A 25,615-nucleotide genomic window follows, 5' to 3' on the forward strand; every position below is an offset into this window, starting at 1 on the left:
GTAGGGTATAAAATCCTTGATTAGTTTGAAGAATTTTTGAAAAGACCAAAAATCGGACGGGCCGACTTTATGATACCCTACACCACTTTGCAGATAAAGTAGAGCTACCCATAACAAATAAAGATTTTTATGGGCAATTAAATCATACCAACAACGACCATTTTTGAATGCGTATTATAGCTTTAAACAGTTATAATATAAAGCCAAAAGGAACTTATATATGGGAGAAATATGCTACTCTGCATCGATTTCTACTAAATTTGACGGAGGCATTTGAGTCCAAACCGATGTTCATCAAAATCCATCATATTTGAGTTGATATTACATTTTCTAGGCACAATAAACGGGTAATCGGATGAAGATAACTATGGGAGCTATGTCCAAATCTGAACAGATTTCAATAAAATTTAGCAAAGTTATTTGTATGCTGCATCATGCTGCAATGCTGGCACCAAATATGGTTGTTGTTGAGTGAATTTTACGGGTGTGAGCGACTTAAATACAAAATCGTATGAAACATATACATATATGGGACCTATAGTTATATCTTTACCGATTTTTACAGATTCAAAACACTTCCTACCAAGCTAAATTTGTTCGTATGTGCCAAAAACCATTTGGTGCACAATAAACTAGAAACCAGGTATAGATACCGGGTATATATATAAATCTGAACCGACCTCGATAAAACTTGGCAAAGGTATTTCTGAGGTAAACCGCTGATTAAAGATGTAATTCAGATATATCTTGTAAATTTCAAATTTACATGTATTTGAAATATTGCTCAGCTCAGCGTTAAATTTTAGGAAACCTTAATCTTTAGATAAGTCATCATGTGTTCTCTCGAAAAATTAAAACGTTTTTATGGTATAACTAATGTGACCATTTATATTTTTCGTCAGAGCGGGACGCCTGCGGAATTTTGTAAAAAAAAATATGCATTTAAAAACAAATTTTATTCAAAAACGGAGAGAATACGTATAAATCTAATTTATGAAATTAATCTTATGTCGAAGTATTTGTTTTATATTTGTCAGCAGAGCAAATTAGTTTTAAAATATCGGGTCTACTTTTCAAGTAGGAATGGAGCTGATTACATTGTTTGTTGATGTTAGTCTTAGTAATTAAAATAGCTTTTAAAACTGTCACACTTAACTGCGTTTTTTCACTTATCCATATTTTATTCATTAGGGAAAAAACTCTTTCGACAGGTGCGTTACTTCCAGGCATACATAAAACATACTCAATAATTGTGCAGTTGAGATTATTAGCACGGAAGTGTTTAAACAGCTCCACCCAACGGTCTTCAGTAGCAACATTCTCATCGTTCCAGCTTTTGATTTTTTCAACTGTGACGTAACTGGAAATAAGCGAAAACTCATCGAACACCTCCGTATCTTGGCTACTGCTAAGAAATCTTTGTGTGATCAGCAAATCCGTCACATTCTGTACGTCTTCCCAAGTAGGGACTTTTCTCAAATTTGGCCATTCAAATACTGCTAGTTGTGCATTGAACTGGCACCACTGTTCCAAGTATTCTTTACTTGTCTTATAAAAATCCGCTGCCGCAGTTTTCACATTCTGCTCATCAACAGCAACGTCAGTTTTTGTAATTTTACCAGTAGATTGCGGACGGAATGAGGAAGAAAAATCGAATTCTCTTTAAGTTCTAAGTTATCTCGGAGACGATTAATTTCATTCGCAGACTCTACACGTTTTGTCTCTCGATTTTCAACACGGCTTGATGAAAAATCGCTGTCTGTGCGTGCAAAAAATATAACCACAATTCAGAGATGGGATTTTCGAAAAACGTTTTTAAAATAGTAGGGCATTTATCTATGCTCAGAAAATAGGTTTTCAAAGGCTGAAACATTTTTAAAATTCTCTCAAGCGCCGGCATTAAAGCAAGCCACCTTGTTTTACTGTAGCCCAACAGTTTCTGATACTCTGTGTCGGTGGAATCACAGAACTCTTTCAGAACTTCTACCCGAATGCTGTAGATGTAGAAGAATGAATAAATTTTCACAATGATGCATTCGAAGTCAACAGGGAGACAATCTGCGGCTGTTTTGATAGCATTATGAATTATATGGGCTCCACACCCAATCCCAATGAGCTGCCTTCCGACGGATATGTTCAATTTCGCGTAAACATTATTTATCCCTTTTCTATTCTTTCCTCCGAAATTGCAGTTTGTATTGTCTGCACAAAATGCCACAGTTTTCTTATTCAAATCATTGCAAGATAATACTTCTTTCAAATAATCCACAATCATATCAGATGATTCGCCTGGCTGCTTTTGAAACTCTAAAATCCTGACTCTCACGCCTTCGTATGGTACAAAATAGCGAACTAAAACAGGGAATAATTTTATTAAGCCATGATTGGGAGCATAAATAAAGATATGCAGTGGGCTTCGTGAAGGTGTTCTTTCTATTCGTCCATCGCCATAGGTGCCAGCACATTTACAACTATAGCTTGTGATTTTGTACTGGCACATCTAAATTTTTGCTCAAAACATGTTTGTATTAGATTTGAAGCACAGTCATTCGAACGAAAACTGTGGTTTTCTTGCACTGTGTGGTACGCCCGCGCACCCTCCGCTGCAGCTATATCCAAGTCTTTGAAAGTCGCCAAATTTGTTCTTTTAAAAAAAGAAAGCATTGACGAGCTTGAAGCGGCAGCTTGATCAGAAAGCTTGTGTTTTTCCGATTTTAAATGCTTCTCAATATCACTGGCACCACCATGTCCAACACTAAAATCAGTACGACATTTTTCACACGTAACGTCTGATTCACCACTTCTTTGTTTTATAAATGGATACTTATTTTGCAAAGAAATGTTAAAAGTACACTTGCGTTTAGGCATTATTGTAATGTTACAATCACTAACATTGAAAATAAATTGTTTGACTTTGCTCGCCTTCTCCGACTCCGCGATGAAAAGATACCAGAACAATTTAGAGCGTCTATGCTTAGGGTACTGACAGAGTGACAGAAACTTTTTCTGTTTTTATAAGCATTTTTAATTTGGTGATTTCCCTTGTTATGCTGGAGTTAATGTCAACGCCGTCGACGACGCCGAAAAAGTTGAAACAGATTGAACTTTTTCGGCGTCGAATTTCTTACGGCGTTAAGATTAACTGCTCTCATAAAATTTCATACGATTCAATTTTTTGACATTTGACGCCGTCGACGACGTCGACATTAACTCCAGCATTAGCATTACAAAATCTTTCGAGTTAATTTTAATGTTAATGTTGCTTAAAAAAAACTATGCAAATAAATTATATGTTCACGGGGAAAAAAATAACTCATGTATTTTTCATCAATATCCAGTATTTTCGAAAGCGGGACATTTTTGCTCTCGCTGGGGACAGCGGGACAGATAACCTCAAAGCGGGACTGTCCCGCCCAAAGCGGGACGTATGGTCACGTTAGGTATAACTCCACTGGCCTAATACCATCCATCACCTTCACTAGAGTTATATTGGCCCTCCCCAATTAGTTCATATAATGTGGCAAAATAAATTCATTTAATAATAAATAATTATATTGCATCACTTTAAAGCATTGATACTAACTATTCCAGAAATGATTCAAAAGTAGTAAATTCTCCAGAATCACTGTGCAGTATAAAAACCTAGCAATGTCGTACATAAACCATCCCTAGCATTAACAACATATTTAAATGGAATTACTTTAAATTAATTAAAGTAATGCTTTGGAGTGAACAAATATTCATCTCTAACAGCAACAACAAACAAATTGTGAAATAAACAGCATCACAGCAATCGGAATATAATTATTCTAATGGAAAGTATTTCTGTGGATCGTGTCAACAACATCAGGAAATAAATTTATTTAAATAAAGACGAAAGCGAAAGTATCGATGTTTTCTGCAAAGAATGTTGGTTGTGTCCTTCTTCGAGAAAGTTCACAATACTTTCATTTCAGTGCCTGCACCTCGAATAGTGAATCCAGATCAACTGGAAAATAGTACAGAAACATACTTGTAATGGGAAGGATAAATAATAAAGGGACAGGACAAAAGCTGATCTAGGACTGGGAAATTATTATTCTCTACACAAGTGGTAAGGAAATTATATCTTTGTGCAATTTTTTGTAACATGGAGAAGGAAGCGAGATGGAGCCATGGTTAGGTTAGGTTAAAGGACGTGCGTTTGCCTTTTTGGTAACCGCTCCACTCGGGGACCTGCTGGTCCATTGTGTTCGTCCTAATAGGAAATTGGAAGAAAGAAGAATAGTGGAAAAATGTAAGGTGTTAGAGGTTTAATATATAGTTATATGTGTGATCCACGGCTAGAGATCTTGCCGTGTCGTCCTTAGCCACTTAAATCTTCTGGCTAATTGAAGATTTGACTTGTAGAGTCAGTGTTAGAGAACGAAGACAAATTATGTGACACTTGTTCCACCACCAACCTGTATCTCACGTTAAGGAGTGCTAGCTAGTGGCAGATCAGATGTTCGATCGTCTCAATTTCTTCTTCGTCCTGACATATTCTATAGCAATCAATGTCATCGCTGTCCCATTTCGAGGTCATTGCCCTCACATGTGATGATAAGATAGTTTTAAGTCAGGTTTAGACAATGACAGTAGCGACTTTGTTCTCTTCTACGAGATTTGGGCCAGATTCTTTTGAAGTTGTTGGATCCCCTTTCGTCCATCCATTTTTGTTGAATTCTCTTCGAGTAGTGTTTATGAAAAACCTATAGGAAGCGAGGAATATTATAATGACCAGGAACCCAACAGAACTTGATGGACAAACCAGGGTTTTCCAAGAATCTCCTGCAGTCCAAAACCCCATTAGACTTAATAGAATATTAGCAATTCCGACAGAATTCCTCCTAAAAACAACCATATCAAATTTGGTGAAAATCGGTTCATATACAGCTTTAGCTCCCTTATATATGTTTCATCTGATTTGAGGTTTAAGTCCCTCACATACGTAATATGCATTCCACAACAATGATATTTGGTACCAGATATCAGGTACAGCTCAGAAATAAGTGCCTAAAATTTTCTCATGATCGGTTCAGATTTGGATATAGCTCCCATATATATCTTTATCAGATTTCAGATTCATTGTGCACCAAATGGCTAATATCAGCCCAAATGAACTGAATTTTGGCACTTCCGACGGAATTCAGCCCAGAAGCAAGTACTTCAATTTTTGCAGACAATCGGTTTATAGCCATATCTTTCATAAATATTTTTCATCCAATTTGGTGTTAAAGTCCCTAACTTGCGTAATATACACTCCACAACATTTCCTTAATGATTAGTTGTGTTGCTGAGGGTATAAGTAAATATTTAAAAGAAGAAAGGTATCAGCATAGTTAATATTTAGCCGCGCAAGATAGCAATAGTTGCGAATTTTAAAATTTGATCTTGCTGAAGTAACCTAGAATATCTAAATATTCCGTTTGTATTCGACACTAAAGGAGAACCACATTTGCAGCACATTGTCTTCTGAATATGTAGATTCAACTTTTTCAGAATACGAAACAAAATGTGATGATTCGATACAGTGCGTCACTTCTAATGACATATCCCAGCAAAAATTTCATGCTTAAAAATTATTTTACTATGTATTTTGTGGTAATTCATAAACTATACAGTCTACTAATCTGTTATTTTTTCATGGAGGGTTTAGAGGAAGTAATAATTGCAAAATGGTCATGTCTTTTTTCAGGTGAAGCTCAAAGTTGGGCTGTATCTGTCCACAATATCGGTTACCTTCCCATATTCAGAAACATTTCAGAAACATTCAGAAACTTCCCTACATTAGAAACATTTTTAACGGAATTGGTTAATGAACATTGTTTCCTCTTACATAAAAAAAAATTTATACAGTTCTATGTATTGCTATATCCCCATATTCACATCCTGGAAGAAAATTTTCTGACAAATGATTTTAATGAATTTTATAGTTTTTATACCCTCCACCATAGTATTGAAGGCATATTTAGTTTGTCAGTCCGTTTGTAACACCTCGAAATATACATTTTAGATCCCATAAAGTGTATACATTCTTGATCAGCACAAAATTTTATGTCGATTTAGCGATGTCCGTCTATATGTCTGTCTGTCCGTCCGTCTGTGAAATTCACTCTAGCTTCCGAACGAATTGAAGAAGGTTGATAAAGTTTAACCTAAAAGTGTGTTTGATCTGCAGGACTTGTGGGATTGAAAATAGGCTATATAGGTCCACGTTTAGTTATAGCCCCCATATAACATTACCTATATTCGGATTTTGATGTTGTTGCGACATTATTCATCACAATTGTTTCAAGTTTCAATTTTGAATACTATTAAAAAATTTCCACATCCACGTTTTCGTATGGATCCCAATATAACGGTAACTCCCCATATTTCAAGAAAAACAGTTTGAGTAATTGAAGCGTTGAACAATACAGTGAGAGGGAAAACAAAAGTATCAGCGCAATTAACCTTTAACTGTAGAGGTGAAATTTTGGGACGCATTTGATGACGTCTTGTAAATATTACCCCTCCTAAATCTACAAAGTATTTAAAAATACTTTTTGATAATTATTTGTTTTATAAGTATAATTATATATTTTAAATCACAAGTAAAAAACAAAAAACATTTTTTTCATTTAAACATAAACAGATACTTTTATACATCGCATATAAGAGAGAATTTCAACAAATGTGGAAGATAGAGAGTAAAATTTACCACCACATCATTAGTTAAAGCTTAATCAGAAAGCAACTCCAGTCCAAAATCATCATACTCTAAATTTATTTAGAATAAATTTGATGGAGTGTAGAGTAGGTTCGCAAGGAATGGGCCAATTTTATCCCTTGCTTTCCCTTGTTTCGGACCTAAATAAATATGATATAAATATTGAGACGTGGCATGTTTGGACTATATTGGTTATTTGCTTCACTTTATATGCGATATGTGATTATTTTTAGAAAATGTTAAAATGTGCGTGAGGTACCAGATATACAGGGTAAGGTAAAAAAACTGCAACTGGTCACATTTTCAGCTGATCTAAGCTTGATCTAAGTTTGACAAATAAATTACGAATTCGAGAGTAATCGTACGCACCAGCCAGCAGACAGACAGACGGACATCGCTAGATCGACTCCAAATGCCCTGAAATGAATTTGGCCCAAAGAGACCTAAGATCTAAAACCGTTATTTCGATGAGGCACGTTTTGGCCGTATCAAATGATATATACCTGTAGCCATATAGCTGAAGATATAAAATATATTCCAGTATCAACACGCGAATACTAAATTTCAATATTTTTAATTTTTAAATGTTTTCTTCAGTTCAGGGTGGAGGGCAATTCAGCAATTACTTGTTGTACGGATTTTTGCTGGGATGCAAATCTTGTTCAATTTGAAAACCCCTCACATAAAAATACCAGTATATAGTATGTGTGTGTGGGCTTAGCTTCCCTTGTTCATCGTCGGTACTCTGATTACTCACCACACATTGGCTTTTCAAACGCTAATCGCTTTATCGCACTTGGCAAATTATTATTAAACATTTAAATGAATTTCGTTTTTTCTTCGTTCTCAACGGTTTTCTTTGTCGCTCTATATTGCCGGCAAAAGGGTGGAGAAAGGGGGATGGCGGGGGTATTTTATGATTTGAATGTTTAAGTTATTCAAACGCCATTCACTCTTGTTGTTCTGCTGATAAAAATGATGATGTTGTTGATGATGATGTCGGTGTGTGGGAATGGTGATAACCGCCAGTTGAATGGAAACGATGACGACAATTTCATTCTCATTATTCTCATTGACTTCAGTTTGGCTGACTAGTTGATTCAGAATTATTATTTCATTTAAACAAACATATGTTGTTGCTTCCCCTCCATGGTTGAGGGGTGTTGACTCTGTCCATTCAACCCATGGAACATGTGTGCACTTGTGTGTGCTTTCCATATGTATGTCGAGTTATAGTCCAATTGTCGCTTGACTGTTTGGGGTCGGTCTCATTGTCACTAGCTCGCTCTGTGGTTTAGGGAAAGAGAGCAAGAGACAATTTTCAATTTTCTGCATTAGCTTCAGCTGTTTTTTCTGGGAGAATTCATGCGCCCCGACAGTACCATGAGAGCCGTGTCGTGTTGTGCATTATTTCTCTATTGTGTCGGCTGTCAAAATAAAGTGTCTTATCGATTTTTCACACAAAACGGCAACAAATACTACAGTTGGTCTTTTTGGCCATATGAGAACAGCTGTTTTGTGTTTTCATCGTCAACCCTTTCGTAAGTTTTCTCCTCCACGAACTGTCAGTGCATGGCAAAGAGTGCTGCAACCCAAAATGACAAATGCATGTTTGAGAATGCACGATAAGAGCAAAATAGAGTGCGTGCTACGAGGTTGTTTGTATTTTGACATTTGTTAAATGACACTTTGCCTTCATTTGTAGTGCAAAACTAAACATAAACAATCACGAAACGACAAAATGATTGCAACAAAACAAACAAATCCCCTGAATTGGAAAATGTAGAAATATCACGGAAAAGTGCATTGTGGGCGATTGTTTTTGGATGACATTCCAGAAGTGCCATAAAGGAAGAGAAACGACCATTTTGAACTTCCCTTCGAACACCTCGAACGATTCCATTTTGGGTTTCATTAATTATTTTAGCCATGGAAATGTTTCGCTTGTAATGATTACAAATTAAACTGTAATCTACACCGTGCCACAGCGAACGACGTTTCCTGTCGGGGCAAAGAAATAACAGTCGTTCGGTCGGTCGGTCGATTGGTCAGCCAAATGGCCAAAGTATCGCCGCTAAATCGTCAAAGTGATTTGCAAAACTCTCAAAACAACGGAAATGTAATTTAGAAACACTAATAACAACATTTTTCAAATAAAGAACCGCACCGCACTGAAAAAAAGGAAAAACTTCGGTGTTCCCAAAAATCGAAAATGTGGTGAAACGGGGAGGTGTTGCGTGCACAACCATGGTGACCATGGTCGACTACGTCAATGTGAAGTCCAGTGAGAGTGAGTTGCTTTAAAAAAGAAAAACAGAATAATTTTTGATGGTTAAAATTAAGTCAAAATTAAAGGAAATCGTTCACGTCACGAACTTGTCGCATTTGTTCAAATTTCCATTGGAGGATGCCCAACCGCCTCTGCAATTGTCATCGTTACCGCAGCACCGCCACTCCCACCCACATCAGGGAAAGGAATTCTTTGTTGGTTTTGTTGTGATTACCTTAGCTTTTAGCCAACACCACTCCACCACCGTCAATGGAATGCATTAAATGAAATTGTGAATAAATTTCACCGGAAGTGAAGCCATATTATGTGAAAGCAATGGAAGTGCAAGTGTAAATGTGTATATTGGTGTGTGTGTGTGTGAGTTAGTTTAATTATTCAAAGCAAAAACATTACTCTCTTTGTACATTGAATGTAGATTCGATGGTATGAGATTTAATTACAACTTCAAATTGATAATTACAACTCGAATGAATGCCAAAAAAAAAAATAAAAATGTGGTGGGTTCTTGCAACAGCCCCCGGTTTTTTTCTAATTTGGCCATAGTCCAAGCAATAAAATAATGACCCCATGCTCACAATATCTTCTCGTCTGAATGAGTCACGTGCTCAACATTGTTTTTGTTTTCTATTGCATTTTATTAGTAAATATTTGGGTTGGATAAGTTTGCTAATACTTAGTTCGCAAAGCACAATGTGAATGAGAAAATTTTTTGTATCCTCCATCATACAATGGAGGATATACTAAATTTGTCATTCCGTTTGCAACACCCCGGGGAACTAAAAAAAAGTATACAAATTCCTGATCAGAATAAAATTGTAAGGCTATTTAGCTATATCGGCCTGAAATCACGATAGAGTCCTCTTTTTACACCCTCCACCATAGTATGAAGGGTATATTAAGCATGTCATTCCGTTTGTAACACTTCGAAATATAAATTTTAGACCCCACAAAGTATATATATTTTTGATCAGCATACAATTCTATGACGATTTAGCGATGACCGTCCGTCTTTCCGTCTGTGCGAACGAATTGAAATAGATTAATATAATTTTATTCAAATATATGTTATGTCTGCAGGATTTTTCGTATTGAAAATGAGCCATATTGGTCCACGTTTTCGTATAGCCCACATATAATGGTACCTCCCGACATTCGGTACTTTCTTGATTTTAGCGACATTATTCACCAAAATTGTTTCAAATTTGGTGTTTGATGTTCGTAATGGATGCTACAGCCCATGACAGAAAATGAGCCATGTAGATCCACGTCTTCGTATACCCCCCATATAGCGGTACCTAGCGATAATCGGTATTTTGATGATTTTAGCGGCATTATTCACCGGAATTGTTTCAAACTTGGTATTTGATGTTCATAATAAATACTACAGCCCAAAACAGAAAATTATCTTTACCGGTCCAAGTCTTCGTATAGCTTCCATATAACGGTACCTCCAGATATTCGGTATTTTTGATGATTTTAGCGACAATATTCACCAGAATTATTTCATATTTGGTATTTAAAGTTCGTAATGGATACTACAGCCTAAGACAGAAAATTGTCTGTGCCGGACCACGTCTTCGCATAGCCCCCATATAACGGTAACTCCCAATATTCGGTATATTGATGATTTTAGCTACATTGTTACCGATTTGTTTTTTTAAGTTTCGCATTTGAATATGGTAATGGCTTATGGCAAATGTTAACTGTGCAGGTCCATGTCATCGTATAGACCCTAATATTACAGCTACATTCTGAATTTTTTAAGATTTTACAGAATTTTTAAAGGATTTTATTGTTTTTGAGAATTGCCAAATTCGTTCCAAATGGTGGAGGGTATTCAAAGTTCGGCCCGGCCGAACTTACAGCTGTGTTTTACTTGTTTAATGTGGAGTTTTGAAATTTTACACAAAGAACCTCCAGACTTTGGTATTTTAAAGTTTCTGCTACAATTTCCAAGAAATTTGATTGTAAAAGTTCGGCCCGGTCGAACTAAATGTCCATTTTACTTGTTTAATTTAGAAAATGTTTTGTGTCTTAATGAATTTAAATAAAACAAGTAAAAAAGCAGATAAGAAATTTTAATACCACCCACCATTTAGAAGGAACTTGAAATTTTTCAAACAAAAAGAAACAAGTAAAAAAGCAGTAAGTTCAATCCAGACCGAGCATTGAATAACCTTGGAACAAATTTGGAAATATTCCAAAAAATAAAATCCGTTAACAATTGTCTTAAAATCTTAAAAATAACGAATATAACCGTTATATTGGGGTATACACGAAGACATGGACCAGCATAGACAATTTTCTGTCACAGGCTGTAGTACCTATTAGGAACTTCAAATACCAAATTTCAAACAATTTCGATGAATATTGTACCTAAAATCGGATATGGGGAGATACCGATATATGGGGCATATACGAAGACCTGGACCTGCATAGACATTTTTTTGTTATAGACTGCAGTCCCCAGTAGACAAAATTGAAACAACTCCGGTGAATAATGTCACTAAAAATCAAAATACCGAAATTTGAACGTACCGTTATATGGAGGCTATACGAAGACGTGGGCATACGGTGAATTAAGTTGTATGTGGGAATACGATATCGTAGACCTATATAGACATTTTTCTTCCAGGGGGTAAAGTTCTTATAATGAACTTCTTGTGTGGATTTTTAGACAATTCCATTGAATAATGTGGCTAACATTATCAAAATACCGAATATAGGGAGATAAAGTTATATGGGGGATATACGATATCGTGGACCTATAAAGACAACGCTCATCCAGAGGGTAAAGTACTCAGAAGGAACTCCTTTTGTGGATTTTCAGACAACTTCATTGAAAAATTTGGCTACAATCATCAAAATACCGCATATCGGCGGGTACCGTTATATGGGGGCTGTACGATGTCGTGAATCGATATAGCCCATCTTCGAACCTGTCTGCAGACAAAAGACTAATGTGTGTAAAATTTTAGCTTCCTATCTTTATTCGTTTCGACTCTAGCGTGATAAAAACAGATGGACAGGTGGACGGACGGACAGGGCCAAATCGTCTTAGAATTTTACGCAGATCAAGAATACATATGCTTTACTATGTTTAAAAATTTATTTCGATGAGTTACAAACGGAATGGCGAACTTAATATACACCGATTCCGCACTTCAAATACGTAATTTGAAACAATTCCGGTCTCTAAAATCATCAAAACATTGAAGATTGGGAGATGCGGTTATATGGGTCTATCAGGCTTTGTACTTTGTAGGGTCTATCATGAATATTTGAAGGAGTTACAAACGGTATGACAAAGTTAGAATGGTGAAGAGTATAACAAGTTAAATATATCTGTCGGTTTTACCGGCAGATGTTTACCCTCATGTTCGCATTATAATAACTTTTAACCCTTTATGGGGGAGGTTCCAAAGAAGTGGGCCAATTTTGCCCATTTTAAATCTAACATAAGTCTGACTAATTAATGTATCAAGGTTGAAAACAATCGCTTATCTGTTTCACAATTTGGGAGAGATACTGACATTGAAATCATTGACATTGATCCTTTGTGGAAGAGGTACCGGCTGGCCCAATATTTATCATCTTCAAACAAGATATTGCGTTAGTAAAAATATTGGGATGTGCCTCATTTGAATAGAATCGAATGTTTATTTCGCATTTTATGAGAGTTATAATTACACTGTGCAACATAGAAATAACTACGGTGTATCTTCAGTAGAGCTTAAAAAAGAAGACACCTGTATCAACGTTTTGAAAGTTTACATTACAAAGTATCCTAAATAGAGGGGGCAAGTTATCCCCTCTACAACATTTTTAAAATGTTTCAGATTAAGATTCCTCGAAAAGCGTGCGTTTTAGGTAATGGGTGCGTTTTAGTTTTAGATACAATATTGCAGATAAAAATACGAAGAATATTTTGGTCAGAATTTTTAACCCTCGATCGCGTCAACAAAGAGGTCTTTTTGGACCTTTGTTATACCCTGCAACCTAGTATGAAGGGTATATTAAGTTTGTCATTCCGTTTGTAACACCTCGAAATATACATTTTATTTTTTTAAGTTTTGCATTTAAATATTGTAATGGCTTATGACAAAAGTTACCTATGTAAGTCCATGTTGTCGTATAGACCCTAATATAACAGCTACATTCGGTATTTTTAAGAATTTAACAGTTTTTATTGTTTATGAGAATTGCCAAATTCGTTCCATAACGACAGGAATTCATATTATATTAGAAACTCATTTTAGTTTTAAAGCAGAATTTTGTGTAAATTCGTGCAAAAATCTTCAACAAAGCGTCATTTTACAAGAATTACTCCAAAGACAAAAATATTCTTCATCAATTTTTTTACCGGAATTGTTTTAATTCGTATATGAAGTTCGTAATGGGTACTACAACCTGTGACGGAAAAAAACACCAAAGATTTTAATAAACATAAAACGCAAACCATTGAAAATCCAAGAGAACACCCAACACCAAATTTTACCCAAGATCTATCTATTCACCAAATATTTTCTTAACAATTTTTGGATTTCAAATTGTTGACACTCCTAACAACTTACAAACTATCCTACTGACCCATTATTTCTACGAGGGTATGTCGTAGACGACACCAACTGATCGCATTATACTATATCTTTCTTCGTTTGCCAACCCGAGTTTGGAGCTACCAGTTTTAGTTGGTAATTAGGAAAGTAAGTTAATTTGCATTACTCCTTCTCCTTTCCCACAAAGGTTCAACATTTTGAAAAATTACATCTCTCACAATTTATAAAACATTTTAGCGACTTTCTTTAAAATTCGTCTATGTCAATATTTTTATATGTCATTGATTTATTGCGAAAAAGGACACAACAACAAACACCCCCACCTCTACGTTTTGAAATATACGCATTAAGATTCCTTGGAATCCGTTGTTTTAAGTTACAGTGTCTTCTTTAAGGTTATAGATTACAATTCGAGGAATATATTAATATAACACGTTTTCATTCTATGTCAAAATCTCGTATTAGGCCTTTTTTAAAGAAAGTGTCGTAAGAAGAAATCTATATCTATAAAAGAGGAAAATGTTTGTATGTTTGTTTGTTTGTTTGTTTGTAATTTATGGACTCGAAAACCGCTGAATAGATTTTGAAAATTTCCCTATATACTGCAACATCGCCTGAAAGTAACATAGGCTATATACATTTTTGTATTTCCACTTGGAACTGGAGATATAGCATCAGAATCGGAGGTACCTCCCAAAAATTTAGATTTTATATGCACATATCTATTGATTGGTTGAAGATACAGTCTCGAAATTTGGAATACGTAACGGAATTTGGAACAAAATTAAGTTTGCCAAATTATATTGTAATCGGTTCAGATTTGCATATAACTCCCATATATATTTTCGACCGATTTCGTTCATTTGATGCCTCAAACACAATATGAATGTTCGATTCCAATGAAATTTGGAATGTGTGACGGAATTTAATCCGAAAATAAATTTTTCAAATTATATTGAAATCGGTTCAGATTTGGATATAGCTCCCATAAATATTTTCGGCCGATTTCAAGCATTTGATGCACCAAACACGCTATGTATCCCCAATTTCAATGAAATTTGAAACGTGTGATAGATTTTATCTAAAAAATTGATATCCCAAATTATATTGAAATCGGTTCAGATTTGGATATAGCTCCCATACACATTTTCGTCCGATTTCATGTATTTGGTGGACCAAACACTATATGTATTTCCAATTGTAATGAAATTTAAAATAAGTAACGGAATTGGGAGCCAAAATGAATTTGTCAAATTAAATTGAAATCGGTGCAGATTTGGATATAGCTCCCATATATATCTTTATCTGATTTCAAATTAATTTATATATATATATATATATATATATATATATATATATATATATATATATATATATATATATATATATATATATATATTTTCGACCGATTTCATGTATTTTATGCACCATACACCATGTATGTTCGATTCCAAAGAAATTTGGAATATGTAACGGGATTTTGATTAGAAAATAAATTAGTCAAATTATATTAAAATCGGTTCCGATTTGGATATAGCTCCCATATATATTTTCCGCCGATTTCACATATTTGATGCACAAAACACGATACGTATTTCCGATTCCAATGAAATTCGGCATGAGTGGCTAAATTTGGTACAAAAATAAATTTGACAAATTATTTTCTAATACGCTCAGATTTGATTATAGCTCCCATATATATACTCAGCCGATTTCACATATTTGATGCACCCAAAGCGAGAGAGACAAAATCTGGCACTAGAAAAAATTGCCAAATTATATTGAAATCAGTAGAGGTTTGGATATAGCTAACATATATATTTCGGCCGATTTCATATATGTTATGCACCAAACATGATATATATGACCGATACCAATGAAATTCAGAATGTGTGGCGGAATTTGGTTACAATAATAAATGTGACAAATTAATTGGAAATTAGTTAAGATTTGGATATAGCTCCCATATATATATTATCGGCCGATTTCACATATCTGACGCACCAATTTCAATGAAATATTGAAGGTGTGGCGGAGTTTGGTGTAGAAGTATTTTTTTTTAATTATATTTAAATCGGATCGGATTGGGATATGAGTTTAATAAGAACCATTGACCCACAACGCCTTAGGCTAACACTAAAAAACAACAGAACAATTGATTTTAAATACGCTTTTTAAATTTGTTTTTTTTAACCAACATATATTCGTAAATAAAATTTTGAATGCATATAAAATCAAAAGGGGTAGCGAAGCGCACCGGGTTCAGCTAGTATTTTATAAAATACTTGAAATCGGGATTTACTATGGCATGGCTCATTTTGAAATCTATGTATCTTGATGTAATCCAAAGAATTTTCGAAGCTCAACATTGAATGAGAAATATATCTCCAAAACCGAAATAAATTACAAAATATCGGGACCCCAATATTGTAATGGTCAAGGCTATATTTAGGACTTGAAAAGTTTCATTTCAAAATATTGGGGTCCCGTTGTAATGGTCAAGGCTATATTTAAGCCTTGACAAGTTTGGCCTTAGAACACGAAATACATTTGCTATCTTGGTGCACAAACCGAGTAATATCAAATCCAGTAGCAACTTTAACAACCGAGATTGGCTATCGGACAGTGAACTTATATGAGAATTTGCCGCGAGTTCAGAAAACAATGATATTTTATACCGTGCATCAGATACTGCTCGAAAACACCTCTGTCAAATTGTGTCGAGATCGGTTCAGATTTTTACATAGATTCGATATAAATCTTCATCCGATTTTACGGTTATTGCTCACCACATGTGTAATATTAGACCAAATTAAATAAATTTTTTCATATTCAACCGAATTTTACAATTCGGTGAAACTCGGTCCGGTATATTTATTGTTCAAATAAATATTTTTTAATATAATCCTTGTCGAAGTCATATCATGCACTATACAGCAATGTTATTTGGATCATAGATGGTATGAAATACTTCACTTAAATTATCAATATTAACTTTATTGTTACGGAAGCTCTACTAAATATGCCCGACTTATGACCTTTCCTTACGGTTTTTGTTTTAATTTTTTTAATTCATGATTTTTATTTTAATTTGACTTTACTTGAAAATAAGAGAGCTATGTCCTAAGTAAAAAAGGAACAAAACTACATTCAAGAAAAGCCATTGATGTCAAATTGGGTCGATGAATGCTACAAAGTTATAAGTAAAAGAGGACAGATATACAGGGTGAAATGGAAAAACTGCAACCAACTTCAGACTGCTGTCATTTCGAAGCCACTCGCCCGACAGCTATTAAAATTATTCCAGTGAAAGTTCATTATATTGCTTACAAGCGTACGAAAGCATTTTTCCAGAACAAAAAGTTATTCGTGATGGAATTCAAGCGTGATAGTGTGATTTCTTTATATTTGGCTGGAAAACCACAAATGGCTATCCAGCATTTAAATGTGAATAAATCTTTTGTGTCTCGTACCATCGCTCGTTACCGTGATCGGACTACTGGTAGCGTGGCCCGTCGTCAAGGAAATGGACGGATAAAACTGCAACATCAGCAGAAATGGTTCGAAAAGTAAAGAAGCGACTTGATCGAAACATGCTTCGCAGTGGCTGAAAAATGGCTCGTGTACTGAACATATCGCAATATTCCATTCGGCAGACATTGAAAAATGAGATCGGGGTAAAGACATTGAAATTCCAAACATACACCGCAACAGAAAGAAAATAGACTCAAAAGAGCTAAAGAGTTGCTTCGCTTGGCCGAAAGTGGTGAACTGTCGAATTTGGTTTTCTCCAATGAGAAAACATTTGCTGTCCAGCAGTTTGTAAATAAACAAAATGATCGTGTAAACACGATCAGCTGAAAATGTGCATAGCCCCCATATAGCAGTAACCCCCCCCCCCATATTCGGTATTTTGATGATTTTAGCCACATATTTCAATGGAATTGTCCGAAATTCCACACAAGGAGTTCCTTGTGAGTACTTTTGCCCCTAAAAGAGAATTGTTTATATATGTTTGATGAATTTCTAACAGTCTAACAGTAACGATATCAGCCAACAACGCTGCCAATTTTTTGGTGTTCTATCAGACGCGAAGTCACAATATGACTGTTATGGTCCTGTTCACGAAGGAATAAACTTTTATTTATTAAAAAGTTCACGAATAAACCACATGGATTTGTTTATAACCTCCAACCATTCTATTGAGGGCATATTAAATTTGTCATTTCGTTTGTAACTCCTCGAAATAAGAATTTAGGACCTAACAAAGTATATATTCTTGATCAGCGTAAAATTTTAAGGCGATTTAGCCCGTCAGTCTGTTGTAATCACTCCAGAGGCAAAACAAATTAAGACAGGAAGCTAAAATTTTGCATAGATCAATCAGCGTATAATTCTCTGCTTGTCCGTCTATCTGTCTGTTTATACCCTACACCACAAGGTGGTTAGGGTATTATTATACCCTACACCACAAGGTGGTTAGGGTATTATGTATTTGTGCATTTGTTTGTAACAGGCAAAAGGAAACGAGATAGACCCATAGTTCCTTTTGATGATCTGCATACAATCACTTTTTGATTTGATTTATGCATGTCAGTCTGTCTGTCCGTCCGTCTGTCCATGTATACTTGTGAACAAAATGCAGGTCGCATTTATTATCCGATTGAGACGAAATTTTCCAAACAACATTTGTTTGGCCCAAGGACGAACCCTATTGAAATTGGATATAATCGGTAAAAATTTAGATATAGCTCCCATATATATCTTCGTCCGATTGCCTTTTATTGTGCACCAAACGTGAAATATCAGCCCGAATAGTATGGAATTTTGCACATACAACAAAATTAGGCCTGAAAATAAGTATACCAAATTTGATCGAAATCGGTTCAGATATAGCTACAGCTCCCATATATATTGTTCATCCGATTTGTTATTTTTGTCCTCCGCAGCCGTAATATGCACTCTGTAACAACAATATTTGGGGAAATATATCAAATGCAGCTCAGAAATACCTTTGCTAAATTTTATCGAGATCGGTTCAGATTTGGATATAGCTCCCATATATAACTTCGTCCGATTTGCCTTTTATTGTGCACCAAACGTCTAATATTTGCCCAAATGGGATGGAATTTGGCAGATACGAACGAATTGATTCTAGAAGGTAGTATGCCAAATTTGGTGAAGATCGGTTCAGATATAGCTATAGCTCCGATTTGTTGTATTTGTTACACACAGCCGTAATATGCACTCCGTAACATCGATATTCAGGCAAATATATCAAATACAGCTCAGAAATATCTTTGCCAAATTTTATCGAGATCGGTTCAGATTTGGATATAGCTCCCATATATATCTTTATCGGATTTCAAATTAATTTTGCACCAAATGGGCAATACAAGTCCAATGTTTATAATCATAGCGTGTATGATTGAATTCTCCCATAAAAACTTTTAATTGTTTTGCGGAGCTCTACTAAATTAGCAAAGTGGTGTAGTGAATTATGAGTTAATTACAGAATATCAAGAAGAGATCTTTCATCTTGGAGAAGAATAAGGATAGCTTTAAATACAACCTAGTCCAGTTTCAAGAAGAGGCAACAAAGTCTTTGTTGAAGCAACATTAAGTGAACTGAACGCTTCCAATTTCTTACGTATACAGGGTTGCCCATATTCGACGGACCTTTGGGCCCATTTCAATCGACGAGGCTTGTCAACATTCTTTGCGTCAATTCAATTTTGTACGGGAACAAATGCAAATCAATGCGAATAATCCGTTGTAAAGTGGACAGAGCCATGCCCAACTGCTGAGAACGGCGTTTTTGGGATGTTCTTGGGGACCTCTCAACACTGGCTCGTACAGCAGCGATATTCTCGGGCGATCGCCTTGGTCGACTTTTATATGGCCTTTTCGGATTAGAAAGAGTCTTACCAGTCGAAAATTTTTCGTATAAACGCTTAATGGTGTTCTTAGAAGGCGCACTTCTCACATGTTTTAATGTTTTAAAAGCACGTTGAGTTTTCACAATTGACTTCTTGTAAATTTCAACTATTTCAGAGCGCTCGCGTGGCGTGTATTGGTTCATGGTAAAAATCTGCTTGGACTGATGCTTCAAACGCGGTATGTCATTAAGCGATGTGACATCTCTGTCAAAAGTTATGGCGTTGCCAGATGGGTCCGTCGAATATGGGCAACCCTGTACTGCCGGAAAGGAGCAGTGTAAGTACTATAGAGCTTAAAGCACTGTGGAAAAAGATATTGCACTCTCCGCAGATATCGAATAAAATCATTTGGGCAATATAAATATCACTTCTGGAAGACTGTGAGTAGTATATAGGCTGCATTGGTTATTCCAGCCATTGACCGGCAAGTGTCATTTTCATCCAACCACACAAGCGAAGATGGAATATGAAACGGACCATTTCTACTGTTAGCAGTACAACTATACCTGGTTGTTCCAAAGGCAGTACGGACTCATCAGACAGCAGTTCCAAATGAAGCATAACCAACAGATCTCCGCTGAAGATGTTGATGATGATGAAATCCTAACACTATGTAAGTCAGGAACCACACAGAGCTACCTACAAGAAAAAGTTTCGTATGAAGGACCACTTTGTAAACTACCTTTACTTGGAAGGCAGAAACGCTGAGAGCCTGGAATAAAAGGCAGTGGTCCTCAAGAATGAACCTAAAGAAATTGAAAAATGGGAACGCTCAAAAAATTGGAGGGCTCTAGAAGAGTTAAAAGAGTTCAACCTCTGGGTTATCAATTATGTTTTTTGTTGCCAATACAACAAGAATGAATACAGGCGATGAACTTCGACTGAAGCAAATGTTTGAAGAGAAAGATCACCACGCACACAAGTTCTTAAGTTACCTGCAAACATCGAGTACTTCTTTAGAACGGATTTGATGAGCAATTATGATGAACTGAAAGCAGAAAAAATTTTATTCGTGATGAAATTCAAGCGTGATAGTGTGATTTCTTTATATTTGGCTGGAAAATCATAAGTGGCTATCGTTACCCTCGCTCGTTACCCGACGTCAAGGAAGTGTACGGAAGAAAAAACCAACATCAGCAGAAATGGTTCGAAAAGTTTAAAAAGCGACTTGATCGAAACTCGCGTCGCAGTGGCCGAAAAATGGCTCGTGAGCTGAGCATATCGCAATATTCCATTCGGCAAATATTGAAAAATTAGCTCGGGGTAAAGCCATTGAAATTCCAAAAAGTGAAAGAACTTACACCGCAACAGAAAGTAAATAGACTCAAAAGAGCTAAAGAGTTGCTTCGCTTGGCCGAATTTGGTTTTCTCCGATGAGAAAACATTAGTTGTCCAGCACTTTGTAAACAAACAAAATGATCGTGGTCAAAGGTCAGCGGTTGGTTACCAGCCGCCATAACAGCCGATGGCCGCTCTCCGCTCGTATTAATAGACCGTGGCATCAGAATAAATGCCGAATGTTATCGCAAAAATACCAATCCATTGGACTATTGTGTCTGGAGTATTTTGGAAAGCAAGGTTGGCACTAAAAAATACCAAAGTGTCGATCACCTCAAGCAAGCGCTTCGTCGGGAATGGACCAAAATACCGCATAGCAACATTCGGGCAGCGTGTGGTTTCATTGGCAGTTTGAAGGCCATAATTTGTGCCAATGGTGACCAATTCGAACAAAACTAAACTTTTTCTAAAAATTGATGATATTTCCGACATTTTTATACCCTCCACCATAGTATGGAGGGTATATTAAGTTTGTCATTCCGTTTGTAACACCTCGAAATATACATTTTAGGTCCACGTTTTGGTATAGCACCCATATAACGGTACCCCTCGATATTCGGTATTTTGAAGATTTTAGCGAAATTGTTTTAAATTTGGTATTTGAAGTTCTTAATGGACACTACAGCCTGAGACAGAAAATTGTCTGTGCAGGTCCACGTCTTCGTATAGCCCCCATATAACGGTACCTCCCGATATTAGGTATTTTGATGATTTTCATTATTACCTATTTTTTTTAAGTTTCGCATTTAAATATTGTTATGGCTTATGACGAATGTTACCTATGCAGGTCCATGACATCGTACAGGCCCTAATATAACAGCTACATTCGGTATTTTTAAGATTTTAACAGAATTTTTAACGGATTTTCTTGTTTTTGAGATTTGCCAAAGTCGTTCCAAATGCTGGAGTGTATTCGGCCCTGCCGAATTTACAGGTTTTTACTCGTTTGTTTTCATTCAATAAAATTTAAAAAAATATGTAAGAATTATGGCGTTTGACTTAGTTGCAGTTTTTATCTCACCCTGTACATCTGATATGAATATCGTTATACAAATCCTAAATTGTTTCAAATTTATTAAAAATAAATTTTGTTGTTGCAAAATGGTCAGGCTTATCCCTTTTATTGTTGTTTTTATAAAAACAACGTTTGTTTATTTGTGGAGAAATTTTCAAAAAATGGGGGGACTTTCTTTAACCGTCTACAATAAGAGCAATAAATAAAAATTTTCATAGTTGACAAAAATAATTTCCCACTTTTTCATAAAAAACTGGCTTTTTGGCCTTGCATCAACGTTGGGGCTTATACGAAATCCACAAAAAATGACAAAAGATAGAACGAAAAAAAACATTTTCATAATCTGATTGAAAAGTTATAATTGATTTTTGATTTTATTTGTTCCATGTTCTTGTGCATTATGTGCGGGGACTTTGTGCAAACATGGGCGTTTGTTCGTTCGTTCTTGCGCCCCCCAAAAAAAAGATGTGTCCATGTTCTGTCATGTCCTAACAATTTTTGTTTCCAGTCAATTCAATTCTTTTGCTGTGGCTAGGCTAATAACAAAGTTCTTGATTTTTTTCTCTCTTTCTCTTCCATTTTATGTTTTGGCCTCTATCATCATCTCTTCCATGGAATTCAATCAACCATTCAGTCTTGTTCAGCAACTACAACAACATCTTCGAATACTGCATTGATTGGGAACCAGACCACCGTCAACACCAACAGCAACACCATTACAATGGGCAATAGTCAGATGAAAACGGCGGCCACGGCTGCCGATGCGACAGCAGGGGACGCCAGCGGTGGGTTCGAAGGCGGCGGTGGTGGCATTTCTTCGTCATCGTTGAGAGCCTCTATGAAAAGTCGCCGAGGAAGTAGAGTAAAAGTTTTTGGTCTTCTGGGTCAGAAGAAAGCATCAAAGGAACCAACAACGCCAACCACGCCATCGTCCGCCACAGCTCCGCCACAATTTGGTGTTGCAAATGTGGCAAAATCTCGAGCATCAACTGCCAGCTGTATTGAAATGATTGACGAAGAGGAACGAACATCTCTGGAGCAGAGTCATGCTGCTGTTATACGCCAACTGGAGCTGGAACAAATGGAAATACGTAAGTAGTAGTAGTAGTCTATGAGTTATTCCTCCCCCCTCTTGTTATGACCAAAATGCATACCTTCCCCCATTTTCCCCACCACCCACCAATGCCTTACCGATTCGCCATGATTTCATTGATAAAGACTTAATTTAAAAACTTTTATACAAATTTACTACAAATTGTTGTTCTTGTTGTTATTTGTGTTTTTTTTTTTTTTTGTTGCTTTAAAATTTTCCATAAATAAAGTTAAAGACATTCTTCTCGTTCGCTGCTCCCTCTTTGTAGCCCGCATTCCCCCCAGCTGCCCTCCAGTGGTGGCCTTTGTACAATATTGGAAAACAAACGATTTTTATAACCGACAAAAAACTTGTCCAAGTTATTTTCTATAGCTCCCTGCCAAGATAGTAGCTTCTGTTTTTCTTTTTTTTTTTTTGGTTTTTGTTTGCCTTTATCTATGAAATATTTTGCTTTGGGTTTTTCCTCCTTTGCTGCTGCTTTCGTTTTTTCCGTTCCTTCTGTAGTGCATTCCCAAAATTAATAAATTTGTTTAGTTTTCTGTTTGTTTGCATCTCCAGATTTCATTGAGTTGTGTCTCTACGAACATTGGTCGACGTCCTCCTTGCTATCGCAATTTGAAATTCCTCACAGAACACAACGAAAAACACAATTCTTAAAGGTTTCCATGGAAATTTGACATTGACAGACACAAAGGCATTCAATGTTATTGCGATAAATACCAGGAAAGGTGTTCAAAATAAGTTCTGATGTCATGAAATGAAAAAAAAAGAAAAAATAAGAACAAGAAGAAGCATAAGTCAGGTTGGTTAGCTTTTCGATATTAGCAATGACTTGCAGGAACGTTATTTCAGATCAAAATGTAGTTATGTACATAGGTAGTTTTTTGGTTTCATTGGTGTTTTACCTCAGACCTTGGAATGCATAAATAATCAGGAAAAATTGTATCCAAACTAGATTAGAGTAAAACCCCTCAGAAACTATCTCCCCTCAGAAACTATAAACAATTTTCTTATCACGGATTCTTAATTATATAGGGAATACGACCCCTAAAACTAAATTTCCCATTTCAGGCATTTCGATTGCTTGAATTTCACAAGGGCTACGTAGTCGTAGTCCTTGAATCAGTCTCGGGCAAATATTGTCGTGAATAGTAACTCGTCTGAAAAAATATACTCTCTAACATTATCTAAGTTTCTGAAAAACAAGTTAAAAATTTTCAGTCGGTTTTGCCGACAGATGTATACCTTTCGGTTATTTATACTTTTTCGGTTATTTAAATATATATTGACTTCTTTTATGATTGTACAAATTTTGGCGTAGATTCCGAAAGAATGGCCCAATATTGTCAATTTCGTATTAGACCGGAATAAATATGACATAAATGTCGCGACGTGTCAGCCTTGGACTACTTTGGTTACTCCTTCACTTTGAGATGTGATCATTTTTAGAAAATGTTAAAAATTTCGACCTTTTGTGGGGGAGGTACCGGAAGGAGTGGACCGATATATTCCATCTTCGCACCAGACCTTGGATTAATAAAATATTCGGTTGTGTGACATTTTCAGACAATCGGATTCTTTTATCACATTTTATAAGAGTTATAATTATTCAAAATGATGACTATTTGTGGGGGCGGTACTTGATGGAGTGGACCGATATTGCCCATTTTCGCGCCTGTCCTAGCACTGACGCAAATATTAGGATTTGCAAAGGTGGAGCAAATTCGGATTATCGTTCCTATTTCTGTGCAGAAAATATATTTTTTGAACTTTTCGATCTTTTGTGGGGAGGTACCAGAAGGAGTGGACCGATGTATTCCACCTTAAAACCAGACCTTGTGTTAATACAACTTACATCACATTTAAGACACTTGCATCACATTTTATAAGAGTTATAATTATTCAAAATTTTGACGCTCTGTGGGGTTAGATACTGGATGGAATGGACCGATACTGTAAATTTTAGCACCTGACCTGCACTGACGCAAATATTTGGATTTGCAAAGTTGGAGCAAAATCAGATTATCGTTTCTCTTTCTGTGCAGAAAATAATTTTCTTGGAAATTTCGACTTTTTGTGGGGGAGGTACCAGAAGGAGTGGACCGATTTGCCCGTTCTCCGAACTCGATCTAAATTTGACAAAAATATTACGATGTACCAAGTTTGGACGAAATCGAATACTCCCTTTGAGAGTTATAGTGCGCACCAGCCAGACAGACGGACGGACGAACATCGCTAGATCGAATCCAAATATATCCAATATACCCTCTCTATCCATATGGCTGAGGGTATAAATGTACCGACCTTTTGATGCAAAGATGTAAACACTATCTGTATTGTTTTATACCATCAGCCATATGGCTATAGAGGGTATATATCATTTGATACGGTCAAAACGTGCCTCATCAAAGTAACAGTTTCAGACTCTAGGTCTCTTTGAACCAAATCCGTTTTAGAACACTAGAGTCGAACTAGCGATGTCCGTCCGTCTGGCTGGTGCGCACGATAACTCTCGAAGAGAGTATCTGATTTGATCCAAACTTGGTACATGGTAATATTATTATCAAACATAGATCGAGTTCGGAGATGGGCAATATTGGTCTACTTCTTCTGGTATCTCCCCCACAAAAGCTCAACATTTTCACAGAAAA

General features: G+C 36.0%; 1 protein-coding gene across 7 annotated transcripts in view; it reads left to right on the plus strand.

The window, feature by feature from the left end:
* Positions 1-25,615, plus strand: part of LOC101895687 (protein cappuccino) — a 184,509-nt gene that overhangs the window by 52,308 nt on the left and 106,586 nt on the right. For 4 of the 7 annotated variants that reach the window (XM_020039327.2, XM_020039329.2, XM_020039328.2 and 1 more), the window contains one exon: positions 22,506-22,962. In XM_020039327.2, the coding sequence (XP_019894886.2) occupies positions 22,506-22,962 (457 nt within the window). Of the gene's footprint in view, positions 1-8,117; positions 8,272-8,303; positions 9,021-9,111; positions 9,366-22,505; positions 22,963-25,615 lie in introns of those variants that run through there. The other 3 variants (XM_059131071.1, XM_059131068.1, XM_059131062.1) reach the window with 3 other exon arrangements.

This window comes from Musca domestica, unplaced genomic scaffold, assembly GCF_030504385.1.
Source record: "Musca domestica strain aabys unplaced genomic scaffold, Musca_domestica.polishedcontigs.V.1.1 11, whole genome shotgun sequence".
In the NCBI taxonomy this organism is placed as follows: Eukaryota; Metazoa; Arthropoda; class Insecta; order Diptera; family Muscidae; genus Musca; species Musca domestica.